Source organism: Saccopteryx leptura, chromosome 6, assembly GCF_036850995.1.
Source record: "Saccopteryx leptura isolate mSacLep1 chromosome 6, mSacLep1_pri_phased_curated, whole genome shotgun sequence".
Lineage (NCBI taxonomy): Eukaryota > Metazoa > Chordata > Mammalia > Chiroptera > Emballonuridae > Saccopteryx > Saccopteryx leptura.
The window spans coordinates 132971464-132995360 of record NC_089508.1 but is presented as its reverse complement, the minus strand read 5'-3'; the positions used below and the strand labels follow the sequence as shown (position 1 = coordinate 132995360).

Below are 23897 nucleotides of genomic sequence, written 5' to 3'. Positions count from 1 at the left end.
ATTAAAGAAAAATATATATAAAGTCCAAGCGTGCTTTTATGGTAATTAAATGAATACGACAAAATTAAATTTATTTTGACATTAAAAAACATTTTACGTTACATTTTTTGAGTTATGCTTTTTAGAATTCATAAAAGAGAAGGGTTAAAAAATAAAAAAATAAAAGTTATCTTTTTATATATATAGATACATTCTTAGTAAGATTTAGTAAATTTGGCAGGTCCCAGGCGAATGTGTTATGTTTTTTCATTCTTGTGTTTATGTGAAACATGAGCCTGATGTGTCCTAGCAATTTCTTCAATGTTTGGGCATATATTTGAAAGCAAACTCTCATTTTCTCGTCAATATATTGAAGAATTCCTCTCTTTTTACTCTTAATTGTGTTTGTAAGGTATTTTTCCCCGCTGAGAAGGAAGGAACGGGGCTCGGAGCTGCAAACTGTGGAATACAAAAGGCTTTATTGAGTACAGAGCGCGCATCCCGCCCGGCAAGGTTCCCTGGCCCTGAGGAAAGATGGAGGCCAGGGAAGTTGCACGGATTAAATCGCGTGGGAGATATTTAAAGGGGTCTCTCTAGGGAAGTCAAGCTAACATGACGTGGTGAAATCCCACTGGCTGGTAGACGGTCGCTTTTTTCCAAATGGTTCCTGTGAAGCCTCTTTTGGCGCGCTTGGTTGTGGGTGGTCCTAGCCAAAGTTCGCAGGTCTGAGTTCCCCAAGTGATCATCCCCCATTATCCACCGACCTTACATTCTGACCTTCTATGTTAAATAGAAAAAGGGGCACCGTTTATTCATCTGGCTACTTCCTGCTGATTAGGGGCATCGTGGGGAGGAGGAGATCGGAAGGTGGTGGCTTTGAGGGGTGTCAGGAGGAACATCTGTGTGGCTGTGACTGGAGAAACTTCGTGGATGTGGTCCTGTAAGGATTTTTTTTAAAAAGAGGAGTAATAGGGGAATTTGCAGGGTCCGGCCTTTTGGTGAGCTGGAGATGGATGGAGTCCAGTGATTCCGACTGCCAGTGGTCCTGTAAGGAGGCAAGCTTGAGGCAAAACTGCATGTCAGGAGTGGCATAAAAAGGGGAAAGGGAAGGGGTCCCATCCGTTCCCATAACCGAGACCTGTGAGGGAACTAGAGGTCCAGAGTGTGATGGCAAAACAGAGAAGGTAGCCCCCGTGTCCACAAGAAATGAGATAGACTTACCCACTCATTGCAGCATAACCTGGGTTCTCCAAGTCCAGGCTGTGTCCTAGGAGTTTGAGCGATGCACCCACCTGGCTGGATTGGCCTCCCATTCGGGCGGCTTGTCCTCCACGTAGAGGCACCGAAAAAAAGCCTGTTGCCCAAAGGAGCAATTGCTCCACCAGTGACCGGGCTGCTTGCAGTCAGGGCAGGGCTCAGTGGGCAGCCGCCGGCAGGGGCTCTGACGGGACCAGGGTCCTGCTTGCCACACTTAAAGCAAGCTGCTGGTGGCTCTGCTGGTCTCAGGGTTGCCACAAGAGCCGGGGTTTGGAGCGTTACCTTCTGCTGCATGCGGGCCTGGCGAACAGCCTTGGCCTGTTTCTACTAGTTGGGACCGTTAAAAACTTTAAATGCCGTGTTCACAGGTTTCAGATAAGGGTTTAGGGGGGTTGAGAATAAGAGGAGGAGGGCTCATGTGGAGGCCGGCACCCAGATCCTGCAGGAAACCCTGGAGCCAAAGGCAGGACAGGGCAGGAACTTCCTGCAAGAAAATTGGGGTTGGACGTCCTGAAAACCGGTATAAGAGCCAATGCCAGGCTGAGAATGGCCTGACAGAGGAGGGACTTAAGAACACAGTGAAGGGAGGGGCCCCTGGCCAGCAGGGGAGGAGAAAGAGAGATGGTAGTGGTGAACAAGAAACAGGTTTTTGAGAAGGGAGGGGAGGGGGTTCTCAGAGGGAAGAGACCCGAGCACAAAAGAGGTCCGCAGAGGGACCAGAGAAAAGTCCCAAGAGAGGGGCGCCCCCGGGGGTCAGACAGGAGGGAGAGAGAGTCGGGAGTCCGTGGAGAAGGAAAGATCAGGAGTGGAGGTTTTAGGTGAGGTTTCTCTGGCCAGAAAAAGACCTGTGTGGTGGAACAGGCGGCACAGAGATTAAGGACGGGTGCGCGAATAATTAGAAGCCGTGTATGTAAGAGATTTCCAATCAGTTCCCAGCTTTTTTGGCGATAGTTAAGTTGGTGAGGGTGTTAACACCGAAAGTCCCTTCAGGAGGCTAATTGAGTGGGTTCTGTGGCCTGGCCACAGCGGAGAAGAACAGTTTCTTCTTTAGGGAGGGAGATTCCTGTGCCCCCACAGCCACCCTCAGTCCTCGGAGTGGTCAGATTTTAGTATTAGCGTCCTAAAAACTCAAGGTCTGGCCACGGATGGAAATGGTAAAGTGGATGTGCTTGGGGACAAGCACACGCACTTGGATGGACAGAAAAGACTTCCTTGACATAGCTACGGTTTCGGACAGGGAGTCTCGGAGGAAAGAACTGAGAGGAAGGTGGAGGCAAGGGACGAAGTGGGTGGAAGGTCGGATATCCTGGTTCTTTCTCGGAGAGGAGCGGTCCTTGTGGACTTCTAACTCCTTCCGGGTTTTTGGCACCAAAATGTAAGGTATTTTTCCCCCTCAGAGAAGGAAGGAAGAGGGCTCAGAGCCACCAAGTGTGGAATAACAAAAAGGCTTCATTCAGTACAGAGCACGCATCCTGCCCGGCAAGGTTCCCTGGCCCCAAGGTAAGATGGAGGCCAGGGAATTTGCACGGATTAAACCGCATGGGAGATATTTAAAGAGGTCCCTCTAGGGAAGTTGAGCTAACATGACGTGGTGAAATCCCAATGGCTGGTAGACAGTCGCTTTTTTCCAAACGGTTCCTGTGAGGCCTCTTTTGGTGCGCTTGGTTGTGGATGGTCCTAGCCAAAGTTCGCAGGTCTGAGTTCCCCAAGTGACCATCCCCCATTATCCACCGAACTTACAGTGTTGAGTGCAGAAAAACCCCACCATACATATCATCTTAACTTTACACCAAACAAAGGATAGAAGAAACTTGCCTCCAGTCTTTCTGGGGAACATGGGGGGTAGTGTAAACAATCCATCACCACAGCTTAACAGCCTTTTGCAACCTAATCAGGCAAGTGAGGTGGGGGGTTGGGCAGACTGTCAGCTTACAGCCAATTCTCCACACTTCTGTCCCCCCAAAATCTAAACTCCAAAAACCCCGTTGGTTTTTTGGTCCCCAACAGGCACAATTTCTCTGGAATACCAGAGGGCGCACCTGGAAATCTAGGGCGCACCAGTGCGCCCTGGCACACACTTTGAGAACCACCGCAATAAGGTAAAAACTAAGGATGGCACACACTTTGAGAACCACCGCAGTAAGGTAAAAACTAAGGATGGTCTAATATCAAACCTATCTAACGAAAAGCAGTTCATGGTGGATAGTACTGTCCTAGGGAAAAATTTTCTCTAAACAAAGGTAATGTTTGCTTTCACTCAAATCCGTCTACTGTCTTTTGTATCTCTGATAATGTACCTGATAACATGCCTTTGGAATGTAAAAGGGTCAGACATCCCACCAGAGCAGAAGCCAATAGACCCCTCATTGTTACTGTTTTGTGAACCATTAACTGTTAACTGATTTGTTCCCACTAGTAAAGAAGTTTCAACATATACACTTTTACTTTTTACCCAATCCCAGAGATTTCCCCGCTATGCTTTCTCCCACCTCCCTAATCTATCACCAATCAATTTCATGTAATCACCTTAAATCTTCCCGTTTGATTCTGATGTATAAAATAAGTGGTGAAACTGCTATTTCCCAGAGCAGTCTCACTTCGTTGAAACTGCTTCCTGGCGATTGACAGTTTGGCTCAAATAAACTCATAAAAATTTCCAAAGGTTTGGAAGTGTTTTTTTGTTGACACTAGGCATAAATCAGAGTTGTCCTGGCGCATCAGGACATATGGTCTTACTATAGACATGGAAACTGAGGTGCCAAGAAGGTGGAAAGCCAGGCTAAGAAGAGGGGTAAGACTGGAAGATACAAAAAACGAGGCAGAAATGTCCCTTGGCCTCTTAGCCAAGGCCTGGAGAAGCAAACACAGTTCTACAAAATCTTCAAAGAGGCGGGCTCTTCAGCCTGTCAATCTCATTTGCCTCATGAGCCCCAGGCCAGCTCACACACAGCAGAGGTGACCTGGGCCTGGACACTGAGCAGACAGTGGTCCCTGTTCTGGTTACCCTAGTTTTGAGCGCCAAACTGGATCTTCTCCACTTCCCTCCCTCCCTTCCTTCCTACCAGTTCCTGGACTGGGGGCGGTCCCTTCTGTCAACATGAGGCATTCCAGTCCCAGAAGGCTCTGGCAGCGCCCCATAAGCGGGCAGACAGCACAGGGATCAAAATCAGAATTTAAGAGAGGCGATAGCAGCGCCCCTATTAAGTGCTCTCACAGTGGGCCAAGTTCCGTGTTGAATTCTCTAGAGGCCCAGGAAAGACCCTGGGTGACCCCTGCCCACCACCTCCCTATGTTCCAGCCTATCTCTAACGCAGTATGACCTTGCCCAGCCCTTCCGGGCTCTGGGCCTGTTCCCCTCTTTTCTAGGTGAGGCTCCTGGCTGTCCCGAAGGCGCTTTTCTGGGCGCCGCCAGCTGGTGACCAAATCCAGCCTTCCTAGGGTCTGGTGGGAGTGAGCGCCCTGTCAGCTGGTGCTCGCCACTTGCGCGGCGTGCGTGCCAGGGGAGGGGGGCGCGCTGTCACCGCAGCGTCCGCAGCGTTTACCGGAGCACGGATTCCACTGACTTCCGCCTGCCCGAGGCCACCTGAGCCGAGTCTGGCCTGGAAGAGACCGCGGAGAGACGCCCTGCTCGGGGCGAGGGGTAGACACCAGCAGAAAGAGCCGAGGGCCGACCTCTCAAAGACTTTGCTCTCCAGCCTGGGCTCCTCCCAGTCGCCGACTCTGCCTGGTGGAGCCCAAGTGAAGGCCCGGGTCCAGTTGCTCAGGGCCGCGGGGTCGCGGGGGACTCGGAGTGGTCTCAGCTGCCTCCCCCGCACGCAAGCGGCCCCACTGTGCTCCGATCCCCGGCAGAGTCAACCGCGGGGTTTCGGGCCGTAGAGCGGGACACTAGGCGGAGCCCGCCGGGGAGCCCCACCCCAGCCGGCCCCCCGCCCTCCCCCACCCAGCCCCAACCGGGATGGGGGTGTGGTCCCGAGTTTCTACGGTGGCTTCCAGCTTCGCGTCCAGATCCCACGAACGTTCCAACACCAGCAGCAGGTTTCCCGGGAACCGGCCCGGGCCACGCGTCCCTGTTTCCGCAGCCTTCCTCCGCTAGGACGTCCCAACACCCTCGGGCAACGCCCTCGACAGCGCGGCACACTCCGGGGACCGCTCTTATCATCACCTCCTGTTGCAAGCTGCCGAGCAGCGGCGGGAAGCATGCGAGACTACGACGAGGTGACCGCCTTCCTGGGCGAGTGGGGGCCCTTCCAGCGCCTCATCTTCTTTCTGCTCAGCGCCAGCATCATCCCCAACGGCTTCAACGGTATGTCAGTCGTGTTCCTGGCGGGGACCCCGGAGCACCGCTGCCGGGTGCCGGACACCGCGAACCTGAGCAGCGCCTGGCGCAACCACAGTGTCCCGCTGCGGCTGCAGGACGGCCGCGAGGTGCCTCACAGCTGCCGGCGCTACCGGCTCGCGGCGATCGCCAACTTCTCGGCGCTCGGGCTGGAGCCGGGGCGCGACGTAGACCTGGAGCAGGTGGAGCAGGAGGGCTGCCTGGATGGCTGGGAGTTCAGCCAGGACGTCTACCTGTCCACCATCGTGACCGAGGTGGGTGTGTGAGCAACCCTCTCTCTGTGTCAGTCCCCTTCGAGACTCCCTTCTCTGGCCGGCCCGCCACTGGGTTACTAACACACGTGTGCAGCCCGAGAGAGCAGAACTCACATGAAGCTCATTCTTTATCTTTCTGTCCAGTGTGAAGGAAGAGGGGAGTGTTATTACCAACGGTCTTTCCTTTCAGAGTTTCATAACAGATGAAGTTATTTCTCAAGAGCTTAGATGCTAGGTTGGCCCAGCCTCAGGCTTCCCAGATGGACAGACTTAGTCAAGTTCTGGTACAGGCAGGAGGAGGGGTGTAAGGGACACTGCTGAGCCCAAGTGAGACACAAATGGGCAGGTCTGCCTATTCCTGGCCACAGATTTCTAGAAGCATCAGCAGACCTACTGCTCTGCCATATGCCTAAGGTGAAGCTTGGGGTCCTGTCCTGAGGCTCAAATTTCTCTGGAAAAGATGCAGGGAAACAAAGGCATAGTCATGGCCCCAACCCACTTATGAAGAGACAACTGCACAGAGACCCCACTGAGCATAGAGCCCAGTGGTGGACAAAGGTTCCATCTTATGCCACTGGCCCTTTGTACACTTCCTTCTGAGAAGGGTATCCTCACCATCTAGTTTCCTGCTATTTATTGGGCAGGTGGGATTCCCCAGCTTCTGGTCCCTCCTTTGCTCTGTGTTCCTCCCAAGAAAAACCTGAGGGTGACCTCTGCTATCCCTTTGCGCAATATGGCAACCATCAAAACACCTTGGCCCACTTTGTGCTGGGCTATCAACATCTCAAACCTCAGCCGCCCATGGGGCACACTGGCCATGTTAGAGGGCTAACATCAACCGTGGTTCATAACAGGGTTCTAGAGCCTGAATTTAAATACTGACTGACTTGCTGTGTGACCTAGGGCAAATATATTACCCTTTCTGTGGAGATAACAGGGTGAAGAAATACTCCAAGGAGTGATAAAATTTGAGCTAAGTCTGGAAATATGAGCAGGACTTATCCAGGCAAAGAAAAAGGCAGATACTGGGAATGGAATTCCACAGATCAGGGTGGCCAGAGCTCACAGGATGACAGGTGAGGCTAAAAATGCCTAAAGATGCCAGTTCACAGTGGGTCTTGTAGGGATGCAGAGGAGATAACTTTATTCTGAGAACAGCAGGGGTAGCATGGGCAGATCTGGGCTTTTAGAAGGCTGCTATGAAAAGCAAGAAGATTAGTGAGGAAGCTGAAGGAGTTGCCTTGGCAGAGACTAGTGGCCAACCAGGAGTGGTGGCTGCAGGGTCTGTAGGACCTGTGGAAAGTGGGCTCAGCCTGTTGACCACCTCAGGCTCCCACTGGCATTGGTGCCATGCCTACTTTGAGCCCTGAGGTGACCATGCTTCTCTGGCTTGGTTCCCTGGAAGGGCCTCGTAGTGCTTGTACACGCCCTGGCCACAGCCTGGCCCACGGGCACCTAAAACTGGGGGCCAGCTCATCCCACCTCAGTTTCTGGAAATGACATCAGCAGCTAAGCTGGAGTTGGCCCCCTGCCTGCAGCCCTCCCTGACAGCTGCGTTGACCAGTCTCTTTTCTCTTCCTTGCTGTTTTTGTTTTGGTCACCTCAGGTATCAGGGATGTAGCTGCTGGCCACCAAATCCATAGCTTCCCTGCTGTGCCATGCTCTCAAGGAGGGGCTCTGTGGGCCTGTGGGCACCTCTGGAGATGCACTGTATATCACACACACACACACACACACACACACACACACACACACACACACACACACGATATGTTTTTGTCAGCAGCCTTTCCCTTCCTTGCCTCCTTTTTGAGTGGTGGGAGTAAAGTAAAAGGCAAATGGGCACTGGTGGTTGGGAGGAAAGTAGGAGAAGCCCCAGGTGACTAGAATGGGGTGGGTCTCCCCAGAGAGTTGGAGCACAGCAGGAGTTCTGCAGTCTGACTGGAGCATCAGTTCTGACTCCACGGGGAACCACCACCATTACATGACTGCTCAAAACCTCACTTTCCTTATCTATAAAAGGGGATGTGAGTGTCTGAAAAGGTGCTCAACATCATTAGTGGAATACAAATGCAAATTAAAATCACAATGAGATATTACCTCATGCCCATTAGAAGGATGGCTGTTATTTCAAAAAGGAAAAAAAGAACAGAAAATAAATGTTGGCAATGATGTGGAGAATTTGGAATCCTTGTGCACTGTTAGTGAAAATGTAAAATGGTGCAGGCACTATGAAAAACAGGATAGCAGTTCCTCAAAAACTTAAAAATAGAATTACAGAATGATCAAGCAATCTCACTTCTTGGTATTTATACAAAAGAATTGAAAGCAGGGTCTTGAAGACATATTTGTACACCCATGTTCACTGCAGCATTATTTTTAATAGCGAAAAAGCAGGGGTAATCCAGGTGTCTGTCAGTGGATGAGTGAGTAGATGAGATGTGGTTTCTACGTACAATGGCTGTATCTGTCTCTGTGTATATTCATGTATATGGAAGTTTCCTTCCTCAGAGTCTGTTTGTGAAGTCCAATTTATTTGTCCTGTGCACTAAGAATTGCTTTTTATTAAACTTTATTTTGAAATAAATTTTGATTTAGAGACAAGTTGTGAAAATAGCATAGAGATTCACATATACCTTTCACCCAGGTTCCCCTAATGTTCATGATTTACATAACTATAGTCCATTTATTAAAACCAGGACATTAACATTGGTTACAATACTATTAACTGAATTTCAGACCTTGTTCAAATTTCACCAGATTTTCCCACTTGTACTGTAATGTCCTTTTTCTCTGTTAGTATTCAGTCCAGGATTTTATACTGTATTTGGGTGTCATGTCTCCTTAGTCTCCTCCAATCTGTGATACTTCCTCAGTCTCTCCTTATCTTTCATGATCTTGACACTTCTTACGAGTCTATCAGTTATCCTGATGAAAGTCCCTCAATTTGGATTTGTGGGATTTGTTTCACAATGAGACTGAGTTTGTGAGATTTTTGGCAAGAACACCAGAGGAGGGATGTGTCCCCACGTACCAGTGGGTACGTGAGATCTGTATGACTTATTACTGGTAATGTTAACCTTGATCATGTGTTTAAGTTGGTTATCTGCTGGGTTTCTTCACTGTAAAGCTCTTACTTTTTTCCCTTTATAAATAATGAATATATTGGGGAAGATACTTTGAGATTATATGAATATTCTGTTTCTCCTCAAACTTTTACCCACTATTGGGCAATTAAGTGTGTTAGGCTTGCTCACTTATACTTTGCCTGATTGGTGCATGAGCACGGGGCAGCACTATGTGTGTCTAGTCTTTGTAAGGCTGCAGGTGCTTGCCCTCAGGGCAGCAGATTGCAAATTGCAGATTGCCTGCTGCCATTGGGAGGGACCATTGTTTGCTATTATTGTTTGCCAGAGAAGGGGTTTTTTCCCTGGCCTGTTTGCTCAGGAGCCCTGAGAGAGAGGGAAACAGTTTTTTCCTGCCTGCTTGCTTATCCACTGTTATGAGATTCTAATAAATGGAATGGCCCACTGTGGGGCAGCTGTGTTAGGCTTGCTTGCGGGGTTTACCAGCTGCAAGCACTTTGCTTGATTAGTGCGTGAGCGCGTGGCAGAGGCACGTGTGTATAGCCTATATAAGGCTATGAGTGCTTGCTCTTGAGAGAGATTGGGGATTGTGGATGTGCAGGTTGCCTGCCCACCACTGTGAGGGGCCATTTTGCTGTTTGTTTGCCTGAGTGGTGGTTTCCCCTGCCTGTGTGCTTGTCCGGCCATTGTGAGACTCTGTTAAATGGAATGGCCAAACCCTTTCCGGCTCCGCAGTTTTTCTACCATCTGCCCAAATCCAATGTGAACCTGCCTGGCCACAGCCACCGGCCCTACACCCACCAAATATAGCATCCATCACAGGGCCTTAACTAAAACAACTGTTTCTGTGGCAAGTTGCCTAGTGCTGATTTTTGCATCTTCCATATTCCTTCCAATTTACCAATCGAAATTCTGCAAAAAAGAGCTTCTCCTTCACTCCATTTATTTATTTATACAATTATTACTTTATATTGGTACAGACTCATACATATTTACTTTGTTGCATGAGTTATAACATAATAGTATCTTTATTTATTCTGTTGTTTCAGTTGTGCCAGCCTGAACCAAATTACTTTTCATTTTAAGGATGAAGAATGTAAAAGTAGGGTAAGCTCCTTCCTCTGTTTCTGGAGTCAGGGCTAGAGGAACCTGTGCTTGACCCAGGGTGGGGTGTGCCAGTCACCACAGGAATGGGAGCAGGAACGGTGGAATCTGGCCCAACAGGTTGAGACTCAAGTTTCTGTTGAGGAAGGAAGGGACCCTGAGCAGCTCAGACCATCTGATGATGGAGTCCTTTTCACTGAGACCTACTTCATGGTGAGACCAGTCTCCATGAGCATGGCCCTCTGTATAGCCCTTCCGTGTTGTGGACCCCAGAGAGCAAAGGCCCTGTGTGTGAGGAAGCTCAGAGGCCCCCAGCCCTGAGGCTGAAGGAGCAGGGAGGACACACATGCCCTGCTCTCCAGGGGGCTTATATTCATGAGAAAGACCATAGGCTGAGCAGTAGGGTGAGCCTAGCTGCGGCCAGGGTCTAAGCATAGGCTGGCCTCTGCCTCAGACATGTCCTCTTTTCCCATGATATATCATCAGGTAGCCTTCACTGCCTTCAGTCAATGGGCTAGGGCCCTGGTCGGCAAACTGCGGCTCACGAGCCACATGCAGCTCTTTGGCCCCTTGAGTGTGGCTGTTCCACAAAATACCACGTGCGGGTGCTACCTCAATAAGGAATGTACCTACCTATATAGTTTAAGTTTAAAATTTTTGACTCTCAAAAGAAATTTCAATCGTTGTACTGTTGACATTTGGCTCTGTTGACTAATGACTTTGCTGACCACTGGAGGACAACTAAGCAGTTACCTCTGAGCCAGGTGCCACTTGTAGGCCCCATGCTCCAGAGGCCCTGAGAGAGCCTGGTTTTGGTAAGGACCAACCTTCTGTGGCAAGCCACCAGTGGCGTGAGGCAGGGCTGCTTCCTCACTAGACAGACCTGTAGCCTGTCTAGCAGCTGGATGTTTCTAGGATCCTCTAGTCAGGGGTCCCCAAACTTTTTACACAGGGGGCAGTTCACTGTCCCTCAGACCATTGGAGGGCCACCACATACAATGCTCCTCTCACTGACCACCAATGAAAGAGGTGCCCCTTTCGGAAGTGTGGCAGGGGGCCGGATAAATGGCCTCAGGGGGCCGCATGTGGCCCGCGGGCCATAGTTTGGGGATGCCTGCCTGAGTGGAACTGCTAGTAGTTATGCCTTTAAGCATGATAGAGTCTCCAACAAAGGACCTGGACCTTTGGAGACACTATCCGTGTGCATCTTTCCTGGGACCTGGGATCAGGGCATGGACAGAGCAGGACACACTGATTTCCACCCACAGCCCTAAATAAGGGGCCTCATTTCTGCCAACAGAACATTTAAGGGCATTGGGAGCAGCAAAGGAGGGAATAGTAAGACAGACTGAGTCTGGCATCTGGCTGGTTACTGCATAGGGGTACGTACGCCAGCACACAGGGATGTGCCTCCCCTGGGGCCTGGCGGGGCCTAGTGGGCCCTGGTAAAGGTGAAGACTTGGAGCAATGGGAAGGCTTGGGCTGTTTTCTCTCCATCAGGCCTGCAGGCTGTCATGGGCCTGGATACTGCTGGCCAGTGTGGGACTGACAGTTTAGTTATTATGATAGCCTGAATATTAACCAAGTTCACACTCAGACCTGCCCTCTGGCAGATTCCCAAGGGAGTAAGGTGTGGGGACTTCTGCCTCCAGCCAACAGCAGCAAGACTTTTATTTCCAGTCAGTGTTTCAGAAAGAGCTTGCCAGAGAACTAATAAAAGAGAGTAGGGCATTCCCTCCTCTGGCCTGAATGTGCTTCCCTGTTTGTTTACCAGCGGTCTCACCCCAAACAGTTTGCCTGTGGCCTCTCAGCTATGTTCCTCTGACAATGGTCACCAGGATCTCAGAATGTTCCTTTGTCCAGAGGCTGCTTCACCTACACCTCCTGCCAAGTTTCTGGATAAATAGACTTTGTCCATCCCTCCTGGTGGGCAGCAGAACCCTCACATGGAGTCCAGGAGATAGGGTAGCGTGTAGTCAAAAACAAGGCTCTGGCAAGGCTGATCAGAGGAGTTGCAGATGCCTTGGGCCTCTGAAAGGACTATAATTTCTCCTTTGTGACAGGCCAAATTGACTTATATTCAAGGCTAGTGCCAGCCTGCCCTGTTATCTGAAAACTTGGTGTAGTTTTAAGCATATTTCTGGAGCCCCAAAGAAAGGCAAGGATCCCCATTAGGAGCAGAGATGGTGCAGAGAGAATGGAGGCTCTGGAGAGAGCCTTGTTTGACTCAAACGCTCCAGCAATTGGTGTAGACAGGCCAAGGCTAGAGGTTCCAGCTCTGTGTTTGCTGGAGTGTAGGGAAGGGTCACAGCAGAACAACATCCATTCCATTTGCTCACGTTCCCAGAGTGGAGCTGGTAGAGCTGCGATGGATTCAATGCCAGGATGCAAGAGAAGAGCCAGGTCCCTGAGTGCCCCTCTCCTTCCCTCAGGTCTGCACTCCTATCCCTACCATCCCACTCAAACTCCTGGGGCCTTTTGCTTTGGTTAAGCCTCTGATGACCACAGAACCCTGAAACCTTTCTACCTGGGGTTGCCTTTTTTTTTTAACATTTAATATGAAGAAAGAAAGATACTAAGAACACTTGAAAGTTTAGCCCATCTAAATCCCCTGAGCACCAAGTTGCAGAGACTTAATTCCTGGTAAATGCAGCCAGGAGATTATGTAATCCCACACTCCAATCAGCCCCTTCCCATATAGTGGCAGCTCTACCCCAGGTTTCATAAGCCAAGAATATTGGGACCCTTGTCCCAACTTGTCTGTAGGGTGGGGCTCGTTGCTCTTGTCCCAGCTCATTTGTAGGGTGGAGTTTCCAGCGTAAGCAACACAAGCCAAAAAGACAGAGATTACCACCCCCACCCAGCATCCAACTCATAAAGTAAAGTTGTTACTCAGGGCGGCTTTCTCTCCCAGCTCTGGAGCAGGAGCTCAGAGACTTTGTGTGTGTGTGTGGGGGGGGGGGGGGGAGTGGTGGGCAGGGAGTCCCATTAGAACAAAGAGCTCTGAAACTGTTCCTACAAGCAATAACTTCATTTGAAAGAGTGTGCAGAAGAAGTTGAAGACTAAGAGGGCCATTGAAAACAATGTAGACTGTGGTGATAAATAAGAAGAGGATGGGAGCTCCTTTAGAGCAACAAGCTAACTCACAGGTCAGCTAGTTTACTAGTGGCAACCAGAAAAAGAACCAGCTCAGAGCAGCCCTCCTGGAGTCAGAACAAACCTCAAAGACTTGCCTCAGAAACTGCAAGGGAACCTGAATGAATTGAACTAGACTGTGGGATGATGTATATGCTAGGGCATTGTTTAAAATAGTAAAACTCTCAGATGGGTGTGATATTAGCAGAGGCAGGCAGCTTAATAGAAAAATCAGGGAAAGAGAGAGTCAAAGAGAGCCCTGCTAAAACCATTGTCATCTGAGAGTGACTGTCTGTGCCCTGGCTCAACACTGTGCTCCCTGAGGAGGAACATCAGAGGCTTCACACTGAAGGGGAACCAGACATCACTAGGAGTTCAGCCAAACAAATCAACAAGCAAATAAAAATAAGCCTCCCTAGGGTGTAGGTGGGGTTCAATGCTCAGAGTTTCCACAATATATTTCCTAATATGTCTAGATTTAAACAAGAAAAATACAAAATGTGCAAAGAAACAGGAAAATATGACTCATACACAGCAGATAAAGCAGGCAACAGAAACTGAATGAAAGAGCCCAGATATCATAATAACAAAGACTTTAAAGTAGCATACTTAAAAAAGTAAAAGAAGGTATAATGACAATGTCTCATCAAATATAGAATACCAATTAAGAGATAAAATTAACTTGATATATAAAAGTTAAATAGAAGTTCTGGAGTTGAAATATATAGTAATTGAAATTAAAATTCACTAGAGAACCTTAATGGTATATTTGAACAGGTAGGAGAAAGAATAAGCAAACTTGAAGATAGAGCAATAGCAATTACACAATCTAAAAGAAAAAAAGAGAGAAAAATGGATAAAAAATGAACAGGGCCTTAGAGAAATGGGGAACACCATGAAGCACACCAACATATGCATAATGGGAATACTAGAAGGAGAAAAGAGGAAAACAGAAAAAACTCTAGTCAAAGAAATAATGGCTGAAGACTTTCCAAATTTGATGAGAAACATTTATCTACACAGGTGAGAGCTCAGCAAACTCCAAGTAGAAGAAACAAAAAGAGTTCCACACACAGATGCAACATAGTAAAACAGCTGAAAGGTAAACACAAAGGGAAAAATTTTAAAGCAGCAAGAAAATGATGATTTGTCATATAATGTACAAGGGAACCCCAATAATATTTACATTTGTCTAATCATCAGAAACAATGGAGGCCTGAAGACAGTGGAATAACATATTCACAGTGCTGAAAGGAAAAAGATGTCAAACAGGAATCTTATCTCTAGCATCATTATTTTTTGAAAATGAAATAAAGATATGCCCACATATGCAAAACCTGAGAGAATTTTTTTCTAGCAGTATTTCCTTAAAATAATACTAAAGGAGGTTCTTCAGGAATAATTTTTTTATGCAAAACATGCTCTGAAAACTACAAAGCAGGTTTGAGAAAAAGTTAAGTCCTAATTAAGTGGAAAGATATCTCATGTTCTGCCCATGAAATAGAAGACTTAATATTGTTATAATGGTAACACTGTCCAAGTTAATCTACAGATTCAACACAAAAGATGCTCAATATTATTAGTCATTAGGGAAATGCAAATCAAAACCAAAATGAGATACTTCCTAATACTCACTGGGATGGTTAAAATTAAAAAGACATACAATAGCAAATGTTGGTAGGAAAAGGGAGAAATTGAAACCCTTATTCATTGCTATTGGGATCATAAAATGGTGCAGCCACTATAGATAACAGTTTGAGAGTTCCTCAAAAGGTTAAACATAGATTTACCACATGACTCAGCAATTCCACTACATGTATACCAAAAAGAAATAAAAACATATGTCTATGCAAAATCTTGTACACAAAAGTTCATAACACCATTATTCACAATAGCCAAAAAGTAGAAACAACCTAAATGTCTATCAACCTATGAATGGTTAAATAAAATGTGGTATTTCCATACAATGGTATATGATTCATCCATAAAAAGGGATGAAGCACTGACACATGTATGAATCTTCAAAACATTATACTAAGTGAAAAAAGGTAGTCATGAAAGACCACAGATTGTAGATGTCCAGCAAAGGAAAATCCATGAAGACAGATAATATATTAGTGGTTGCCAGGTCCTGGGGGAAGAGAATAGGAACTGACTGCTAATGGGTATAAAGTTTCTTTCAGGAGTGGTAAAAACATTCTAAAATTAGTGCTGATGATTGCACAACTCGATGAATACACTAAAAACCACTGAAATGCACATATTAAAAGAGTGAATTATATGACATGTAAATTATATCTCAATATAGCTGTTATAAACAAAAAGAATTAAATAATCAGCTTCTTGTGCCCTGGCCAGTTGGCTCAGCAGTAGAGTTTCGGCCCAGTGTGTGGAAGTTCCAGGTTCAATTCCCGGCCAGGAGAAGTGCCCATCTGCTTCTCCACCCTTCCGCCTCTCCTTTCTTTCTATCTCTCTCTTCCCCTCCCATAGCCAAGACTCCATTAGAGCAAAGTTGGCCCAGGCATTGAGGATGGCTCCATGGCCTCCACCTCAGGCACTAAAATGGCTCTAGTTGCAATGGAGCAATGGCCCAGCTGGGCAGAGCATCGCCCCCTAGTGGGCATGCCAGGTGGATCTTGGTTGGGTACATGCAGGAGTCTCTCTGCCTCCTCACTTCTCACTTCAGAAAAATACAAAACAAACAAATAAATAAACAACCATCTTCTTTTAACCCAAAGATCAAGAAATTTCCAGATTTAAATTGCAACTAAGGGCCCTGGCTGGTTGCTCAGCAGTAGAGCATTAGCTCGGCATGTGAGAATCCCAGGTTCGATTCCTAGTCAGGGCACACAGGAGAAGTGACTATCTGCTTCTCCACCCCTCCCTCTTCTCTCTTTTACTCTGTCTCTTTTCCTTTCCTGCAGCTATGGCTCGATTGATTCAAGCAAGTTGGCCCCGGGCACTGAGGATGACTTCATGGCCTCACCTCAGGTGCTAAAATAACTCAGTTGCTGAGCAACAGAGCAGTGGCTTCAGATGGTCAGAGCATCGCCCTGTAGGGGGCTTGCTGGGTGGATCTTGGTCAAAGCACACGCGGGAGCCTGTTTGTCTGCCTCCCCACCTCACTTAAAAAAAATTGCAACTAAGTTATAAAGAAATTGGGGTGATATATATTCATTATTAGCTACCTACTACTTCTTATCCCCCCCCCCCGAATGAAAAATAACTATAAGAGAATGTGTATGAAATCCATTTTTCATTCTTAAATGGATTAATGTTAATTTTTCATTTACACACATTTCTGAGATTGAAGTCCATTTATAAAGGGATTTTATGCCTTATGGTAAAAGCTTTTTGGTCATTGAATACAAAGTTCTTGTTTCTAAGAATGTCTTTGCTTAGTCAGGTTTAAGTGTAACAACCTGCTTTGCTTATTCATTCATGCTGTTTGTTCTAAGTCATGGTTTTGCTTAGGACAAAAGTGTGAGGTTAATAGAAAGGGTACTGCCATTTAATGAGGCCTGTAATGTGTCAGAACTATGTCAGGCACTCTACTTAACATTTCCTGTCCAGTGCTCACAGCATGCCCATGAAGGAGTAGTAGTGTCTCCTCTTTGAAGATGAAAAAGCAGGCTAGTAGGAGTGAATGAGCAGCCCAAAGTCACATAGCCATAAGTGGCAGAACCCAAGACAACCTGTTCTCTTTGTTTAGTGTTGGGCTATCTTCCAGAGTTCTCAGTTCTATGCAGTTCTTTATGGTCCTTTATGGCTTTAGTAAAGGCTAAAATTTGGGCTACTTGAAGAGATCAAGGTTAAGGGTGACTTTTAAAGGATAGTGTGTGATACCACACATTTTCCAAACTTATTTTTCATTACTTCTAATTGTTCAGTTTTTTAAAATTATTATTATTGAGTGAGAGGAGGGGAGGCAGAGACAGACTCCTGCATGCTCCCTGACAAGGATCCACCTGGCAAGCCCCCTACCGGGCAATGCTCTGTGCATCTAGGGTGTTGCTCCATTGCTCAGCAACTAAGCTATCTTAGCACCTGAGGCAGAGGCCACAGAGCCATCCTCAGCGTCCTGGGACAACTCGCTTCAATCAAGCTATGACTGCGGGAGGGGAAGACAGGGGTAGGGGTTGGGGGTAGGGGTGGTGGAGAAGCAGTTGATCACTTCTCCTGTGTGCCCTGACCAGGAATCGAACCTGGGACATCCACATGCTGGCCAACGGTCTACCACTGAGCCAACCAGTCAGGGCTCAACATTTGTTCATTAACAATTTGTTAAGCATCCACCATGTGCCTAGCCTTGTGCAAGTATTAGTTATCTTAAATAATTATATGAATAGGTTCAGGTTGTAGAACTCTGTCATCTGGAGGAGAATGAGGAAGGGGTGCCTCTTTCCTGCTTTAACCAGAGAGCAAGGGCACGGTGGCCCAGGACAGAGCCTGCCCTGCCCAGGACTGCTGGCCTCATGCACGCACATGTGCATAACTGATCTGTCCTATAAAGTATGCTTGCCCTTGAGCTTTGTGGAAACAGCAACCATGTCTGTTTTGTGCCCTACACAGAGTTTGCACAGTGCAGGTGCTCAATGACAGTTGCATAAATGATTAAGCAATTCCTTTCACCAATCCACTAGAATGTGGTCTGGTCACTTCAATGCTCTGGGCCTTCATTTCCTCATTTATAAATGGGGATAAAGAGAGTACCCATTTCACATGGCAACTTTGAGATCCCATGACACAATACGGTGCACACAGTGAGCACTCAGTACACTGTAGTCGTCATTCCCATTATTACTGTTGGGAGGGAAGAGAGGCACATCCTTCTATGGCAAGAATGACCTTCCATCCCCTTTTACCTGATGACCTGGGCTTTTATTTCTTCAAGTAGAACTGAACACTAGATGGTCCAGCTACATGGAACTCACTCTGTGCTGTTGGGGAAATCTCGGTCTGAGACCCTGAGGATGAGAAGGACACAGTAACCTTGGAAGGGCACAACCAGTGCCTTCACCCTGCACAGCTTGGGCCAGTAGGTTCCCATATTTCTCTCTCTGTCCAGGCTTTGTGTGGGGTGTGGGTAGGTTATGTTTCAGAAATGTTAGTGTTTGACCTGAAAGCAGAGGCTCAGAGGAATGCCAGCTACCTACTCCCCAGGCACCCGCCATTAGCCTCTGAGCTGGATGAGTAGAGGTGTGTGTGTGTGTACACACATGCGCAGAGACCTAAGGCACAGACCTATCCCATCAAGGAAAAGACTGTCTCCTTCTGAGCCTATCATGTCACTGTTAATAAACACAGAGTTCCTGAGGCCCCAGTTAGTGGGTCCCCAGGACATACCCCTCAAACCTCAAGAGGTTGGGGGCAGGCAAGACCTGGACTCCCCAAGAATACCCCCCTGGTGAAAAGAGCCCCTCTGCAGGCTGTCAGCTGATTTACTAGACTGAAACCCCATAAGCCCCAGCTGGAAATTTGCCAACCCTGTGTTCCATTACTAGGCCCTTTTCAGCTTTCCAAAATTCTCCATGGGCACAGCAACTCCCCAAGAGAGGGCCATCCCTGGAGCCAACCATGGGCGGCCATGAGGTCCAGCTGCCTACCACTGCTGGGTAGGAGCAGGATCTCTACAGGTAGATGGCAGCCTGCATGGGCCTGGGGCAGGTGGCTACTGTGCGCACATGGCCAGCTCCTGTGTAGCATAATATTGAAAGGGCTTCTTGAGCCCTTCTTCACAGAAAGAGAGGGAACTTAGAGCCATGGCTGCATGGCCTCCAATAAGAGAAGGATGAAGAGCTGGATCTCACCTCACCCTTACAAGCACCCCAATTCAGAGATCCTTCCTCTGATCCCTTCCCTAAAGAGACCAAGCTCGACCCACTACTAGAGCTGACCTCATAGGCATGCAACTTGTGCAGTCACAAGGGAGCCATGCTTGGTTTTAATGTTCTGATATTAACATCTTGAAATTCTTAATAATTTTTGAACAAGGGGGTTCCTGCATTTTCAGTTTGCACATGGCCTGCAAATTAAGGAGCCGTCCTGCCCGTGTCCTTTGCTCATGTGATGCTTGGCTCCACACTTGACAGCCTTCCTCTTTCCTTTTAGTCTCTAAGTCTTATCTAGCCTCCTCCAAGACAGAGTCCTGACAGAAAACATTTAAAAACTATGAAGGAGAGCACCTTATCTTTGGAAGAACCCTTCTGCTCCACTGCAGATGGTTGACACATGAATACTCCTACTAAGCTTGAGATCTTGGCTCTGTCCAAGGCCTCCTGCCCCTCCTCCTGCTGTCACATTCCTTGACAAAGTATAGGGGGTGGAATTTAATAAGTTCATTTTGTCCGGCCTTTAGTGTTCGTGTCCAAAGCAAGAGATGCGTGCAAGGGTGAGTTCAGAGGCCTGAGTTGGTAACTTACATACCATTTTACTTGCTACGACTTAAGACAGACCCCAGTTAATACCTCAGAGCCTCAGTTTACTCTTCTGCAAAATGGGTCACACTCCACATCATGAGCCTGTGTATGTGAGTCTCAATTGCTAATTTTTTTATTTTAGTTTTTATTGTGACAGAGACAGAGAGAGTCAGAGAGAGGGACAGATTAAGGACAGAGAGACAGGAAGGGAGAGAGATGAGAAGCATCAATTCTTCCTTGCAGCACCTTATTTGTTCATTGATTGATTTCTCATATGTGCCTTGACCGAAGGGCTACAGCAGACTGAGTGACCCCTTGCTCAAGCCAATGACCTTGGGCTCAAGCTGGTGAGCCTTGCTCAAACCAGATGAGCCCATGCTCAAGCTGGTGACCTCCGGGCCTCCGCATCCCAGTCTGACGCTCTGTCCACTGTGCCACCACCTGGTCAGGTTCAATTGCTAATCTTGCTGTGTGTTGTAACAGATCTCAAGCTCTTTTCTGACACTTTGGCCAGTGAGTTTTGGGAGAGGGTGGCCATTAATTCAGGCACATGTCCTATCTACCTTTCTCAATCCATGGGCTGGCCAGGCCCATGAATCTGGCCATATAATTTTGGACAGTTTGTGACCTTTCCCCTGAAACCCATTCAGAGACCTCCAGTGAAGCAGTCCTACTCTAGGCTTGGTTTCAGGTTTCTCCTTGGATTGTGCCTGAAGGGTAGAGAGCCGAGATCCTGGGACACATTGTTTTTCTTCTGCAGAGCTGGCTTGGACATCCTCCTGGTGGCCAGCATCATGTGCATCAGGAGAGGCAGGCTCATGAATCCTGCTATCGTCTCTAAGGCAGGACTGTTCTTGAGGACATTACCCTTCACATCACAGAGTGACCCTTTGTGGAAGAAAGTGCCTAGGAGAAAGTTGTCAGGTTGTGGTACTCAGGAAGACTGCGCTCTGCAGAACGAGTTTGTCATTGAGCGTTGAGCGGCGGGGACCCGCAAAGCCCAATGTCAGGGCCACCCCCTGGGCAGGGTGCCAGTGGTCAATCTCCCCTTGGCTTGGTTCAGCTGCAGCCCTTCCCCCCACCCCTGTGCTTTCTGTTTGCCCCAATTCCCGAGGCCTTCTGTTTCACTCATTTCTCTCAACCATGTTCTCATACACACCTCTGTCGGCTGCAGGATGAGTTGTGATCCAAATACAGAGAGTCCTCGGGTTACAACACAGTTCTGTTCCGACAACAGTGATGTACCCTGAATTTTGCTGTAAGTCAAAACACACCCCAGCCTAAGACAAACAGAACACTTGCACTTTTAACAGTCCAGAATGGCATAGGTAAGCATACTGGGGGACGCCAACTCCTTGACTCATACGCCACGGTACTGCGTATTCTTCTACCATGCCCAACCAACCTAGTTCGCCCACGTAGTCCTTAAGTACGATGCTAACAGTGTAAGCCGAAACACTCACATTTCAAGTTTTAAAGTTTTTATGGAAGTGAACGTTGTAAACTCGAAACGTCATATGTTGAAACTGTCATAACCTGAGGACCCCTGTATGTGAATTCATTTTTAAATCTGTTTCAGGGAAGTTGGAAGGATTAAGAACTGAATTGCGCCTGACCAGGTGGTGGCGCAGTGGATAGGGCATCGGACTGGGATGTGGAGGACCCAGGTTCGAGACCCTGAGGACGCCAGCTTGAGCACAGGCTTATCTGGTTTGAGCAAAGCTCACCAGCTTGGACCCAAGGTCGCTGGCTTGAGCAAGGGGTTACTCGGTCTGCTGAAGGCCCATGGTCAAGGCACATATGAGAAAGTAATCAATGAACAACTAAGGTGTCGCAACAAAAAACTAATGATTGATGCTTCTCATCTCTCCCTGTTCCTGTCTGTCTGTCCCTGTCTATCCCTCTCTCTGACTCTCTCTCTGTCTCTAAAAAAAAAAAAAAAAAAGGATTGAGAAAAAAACCAAAAAAGAACTGAATTGCTTTGCAAATGCCATGGAAGCAGCACCACCAGCAAGTGGAACTGGGATGGCGGGGGTGGGGGTAGAGGTGTTTCCTCCAGACCCACAATTTTCAGCCTTTTTCATCTCCTGCCACACATAGGCTAATTACTATAATTCTGCAGCACATTAAAAAAATATATGATATTTTTTTGCCGGTCTGACAAAAAGAATAGGTATAAGTATGATTCACTCACACCTCACACTGATGGCCATTGTTGTGTTGCCTGTTGTCATTTTTTAGTTGACAATCTAAGGGAAAATAGGTCAGTGCCCCAGACTAAATAGTCAGGCGCTGCATGCTTTAAAAATTCTCACAGCACCCTGGTGTACCACGGCACATCGGTTGAAAATCACTGCTCTAGATGGACCATCTGACCACACACAACCCACAGCCCAAAATACTCATTGACACCTGCTTATTTTTTTTAAATAAATGAAAGTTAATTGAACACACATTTGCAACTTCCCTTGATATTTTGCCAAATTGACTTAAGTCAAGAGCTGGGAGGAACTAGGACTCTAATCATAAACCCTCAGTTTATGAACCAACCAGCAGGGACTTGCTAGATCCATAGCAGCCCGTGACCCTGGGGAGGGGCTGGCCCACGCTTCTGGGAAGGCTGGACAGGAAGGAGGGTAGAAGAGTGCAGATAGGAGATAAGGTACTCACCCTCCAGTTCAGGGGGCCCAATCAAGCTTGGCTTCTGGTATGAATGGACCAGGGACACAGGATGCTCCAGAGGTGTACCCAGAGCATGTGATCACTTGCACTTCTCAGCAAGGAAGAATAAACTTTCACACCTGGACCAAGTGACCATGCCCTCTGTCCTGCCCCTCTGGAGTTGGTAACACCGTCCTTCTGTTCTCTAATGCCTTCTGAAGCAGACATGCCATCTTGGCTTCACACTACTTTGCAGCTGAGGGTCACTGTCACTAGCATGGCCTCAGCTTGCTTCTCGCTGTGTGACGTGAGCAGGGCCAGAGGCATCGCCTTCCCTTTCAGAAGAGGAAGGGGTCTCGAGGAGGACAGTGACTTGCCCCCGGACAAGGTAGTCAGTAGTCGACCCCAGAGCTGTGAGGCTTATGCCCTTCATCCAAAGGTGAGCCTGCCGTGGCTGCTGACTAGTATTCCCTCGGAGTTGGGCTGAGGCTGGGCCTCTGGGGAGCCGAGCTCACGCTTCACGTTGTTTTCCCTGGCAGTGGAGCCTGGTGTGTGAAGAAGACTGGAAGACGCCCCTCACCTCCTCCCTGTTCTTTGTAGGCGTGCTCCTTGGTTCCTTCGTGTCGGGGCAGCTGTCAGACAGGTAAGGAGCCTAAGAGGGAGGAAAAGCGGGGTAGGGCCCCTTGTCAGTTCCCTGCCTGTCTTGGGGTTGGACTGAATTCAAAATATTTGCACCCAGAGAAAGGGAGGCACCTCAGGCCAACAAGTCAGTAGCAGGAGGAGCCATGATGTCTGTCCTGTTTTTCCCAACCTCAGCCCCTTTCCAGGACCCACTAGGAAGTGGAGTCCTCAACACACCAAAACCCTCAGAAAGGCACACTGCCATCACCACTGCCTCCCACCCCACCCCTAACTCATGGATGATGTGTGATCTGTCCACAAACAGCCATCAGCCAGAGCCAGGGCCAGATAGCAAGCACATGCTCGCTAACTGCACCCACCTCTGCTCTGGGTCGGGCCTCTGGCTGGGCTCGGGGGCCACAGAGCTGACCTGGAGCTCACAGTCTGGAGGGGACAGCATCACAGCTACAGGAGAAGTACCCACTGACCCCTGAATATTCTGTGCGCACCAGGGCAGGAAGGTGGGAGTGCTAAATGGCAGTGTTGGGGAAGACCTCCCAGCAGGTTGGCTGTCCCTTCTCTTGTTACAAAGCCCAGTGGGACCCCAAGCTCAACAGCCTGACACCTGAATTTAGAAAATGGGGCAGGAGACTGTTCTGCTCACACCTGTGCTCCATTCCTCCCATCCGTCACTATCCGGATGTGAAATTAAGACTTAAGTCAACTACAGGGTCACTAATGGACATTGCTGGAAGTTACACTTCCCATAGAGCAGTGGTTTGCAATTTTGGTTGCACATCAGACTTACCTGGAAAAAATGCTCAAATTTCAATGGCCAAACTGCATTCCAGACCATAAGAATCTCAGGAGGCTGATGTGGGCACCTGTATTTTTTGAAGGTGATTCGAAGTGCAGCTAAGGTTGAAGACCACTGCTATGGAGGGAGTCTTTGTTCTGGATTGACAGAATTCCCATGTTGCTGATATCAGATGTGCCACTGTGTCTACCTTCTACAAATGTGGCGGTAGCTTCTACCTGTGGCTT

At 48.1% G+C, this 23897-nt stretch overlaps 1 protein-coding gene across 2 annotated transcripts in view; it reads left to right on the top strand.

Annotated features, from left to right (window-relative positions):
* Window positions 1–5212: 5212 nt before the first annotated feature.
* SLC22A4 (solute carrier family 22 member 4) overlaps window positions 5213–23897 on the top strand; it is a 50975-nt gene continuing 32290 nt past the window's right edge. The window contains exons 1-2 of one of the 2 annotated variants that reach the window (XM_066388232.1): window positions 5213–5826; window positions 22772–22875. In XM_066388232.1, the coding sequence (XP_066244329.1) occupies window positions 5434–5826; window positions 22772–22875 (497 nt within the window). In that variant the 5' untranslated portion in view covers window positions 5213–5433. The remainder of the gene's footprint in view (window positions 5827–22771; window positions 22876–23897) is intronic. The other variant, XM_066388233.1, reaches the window with a different exon arrangement.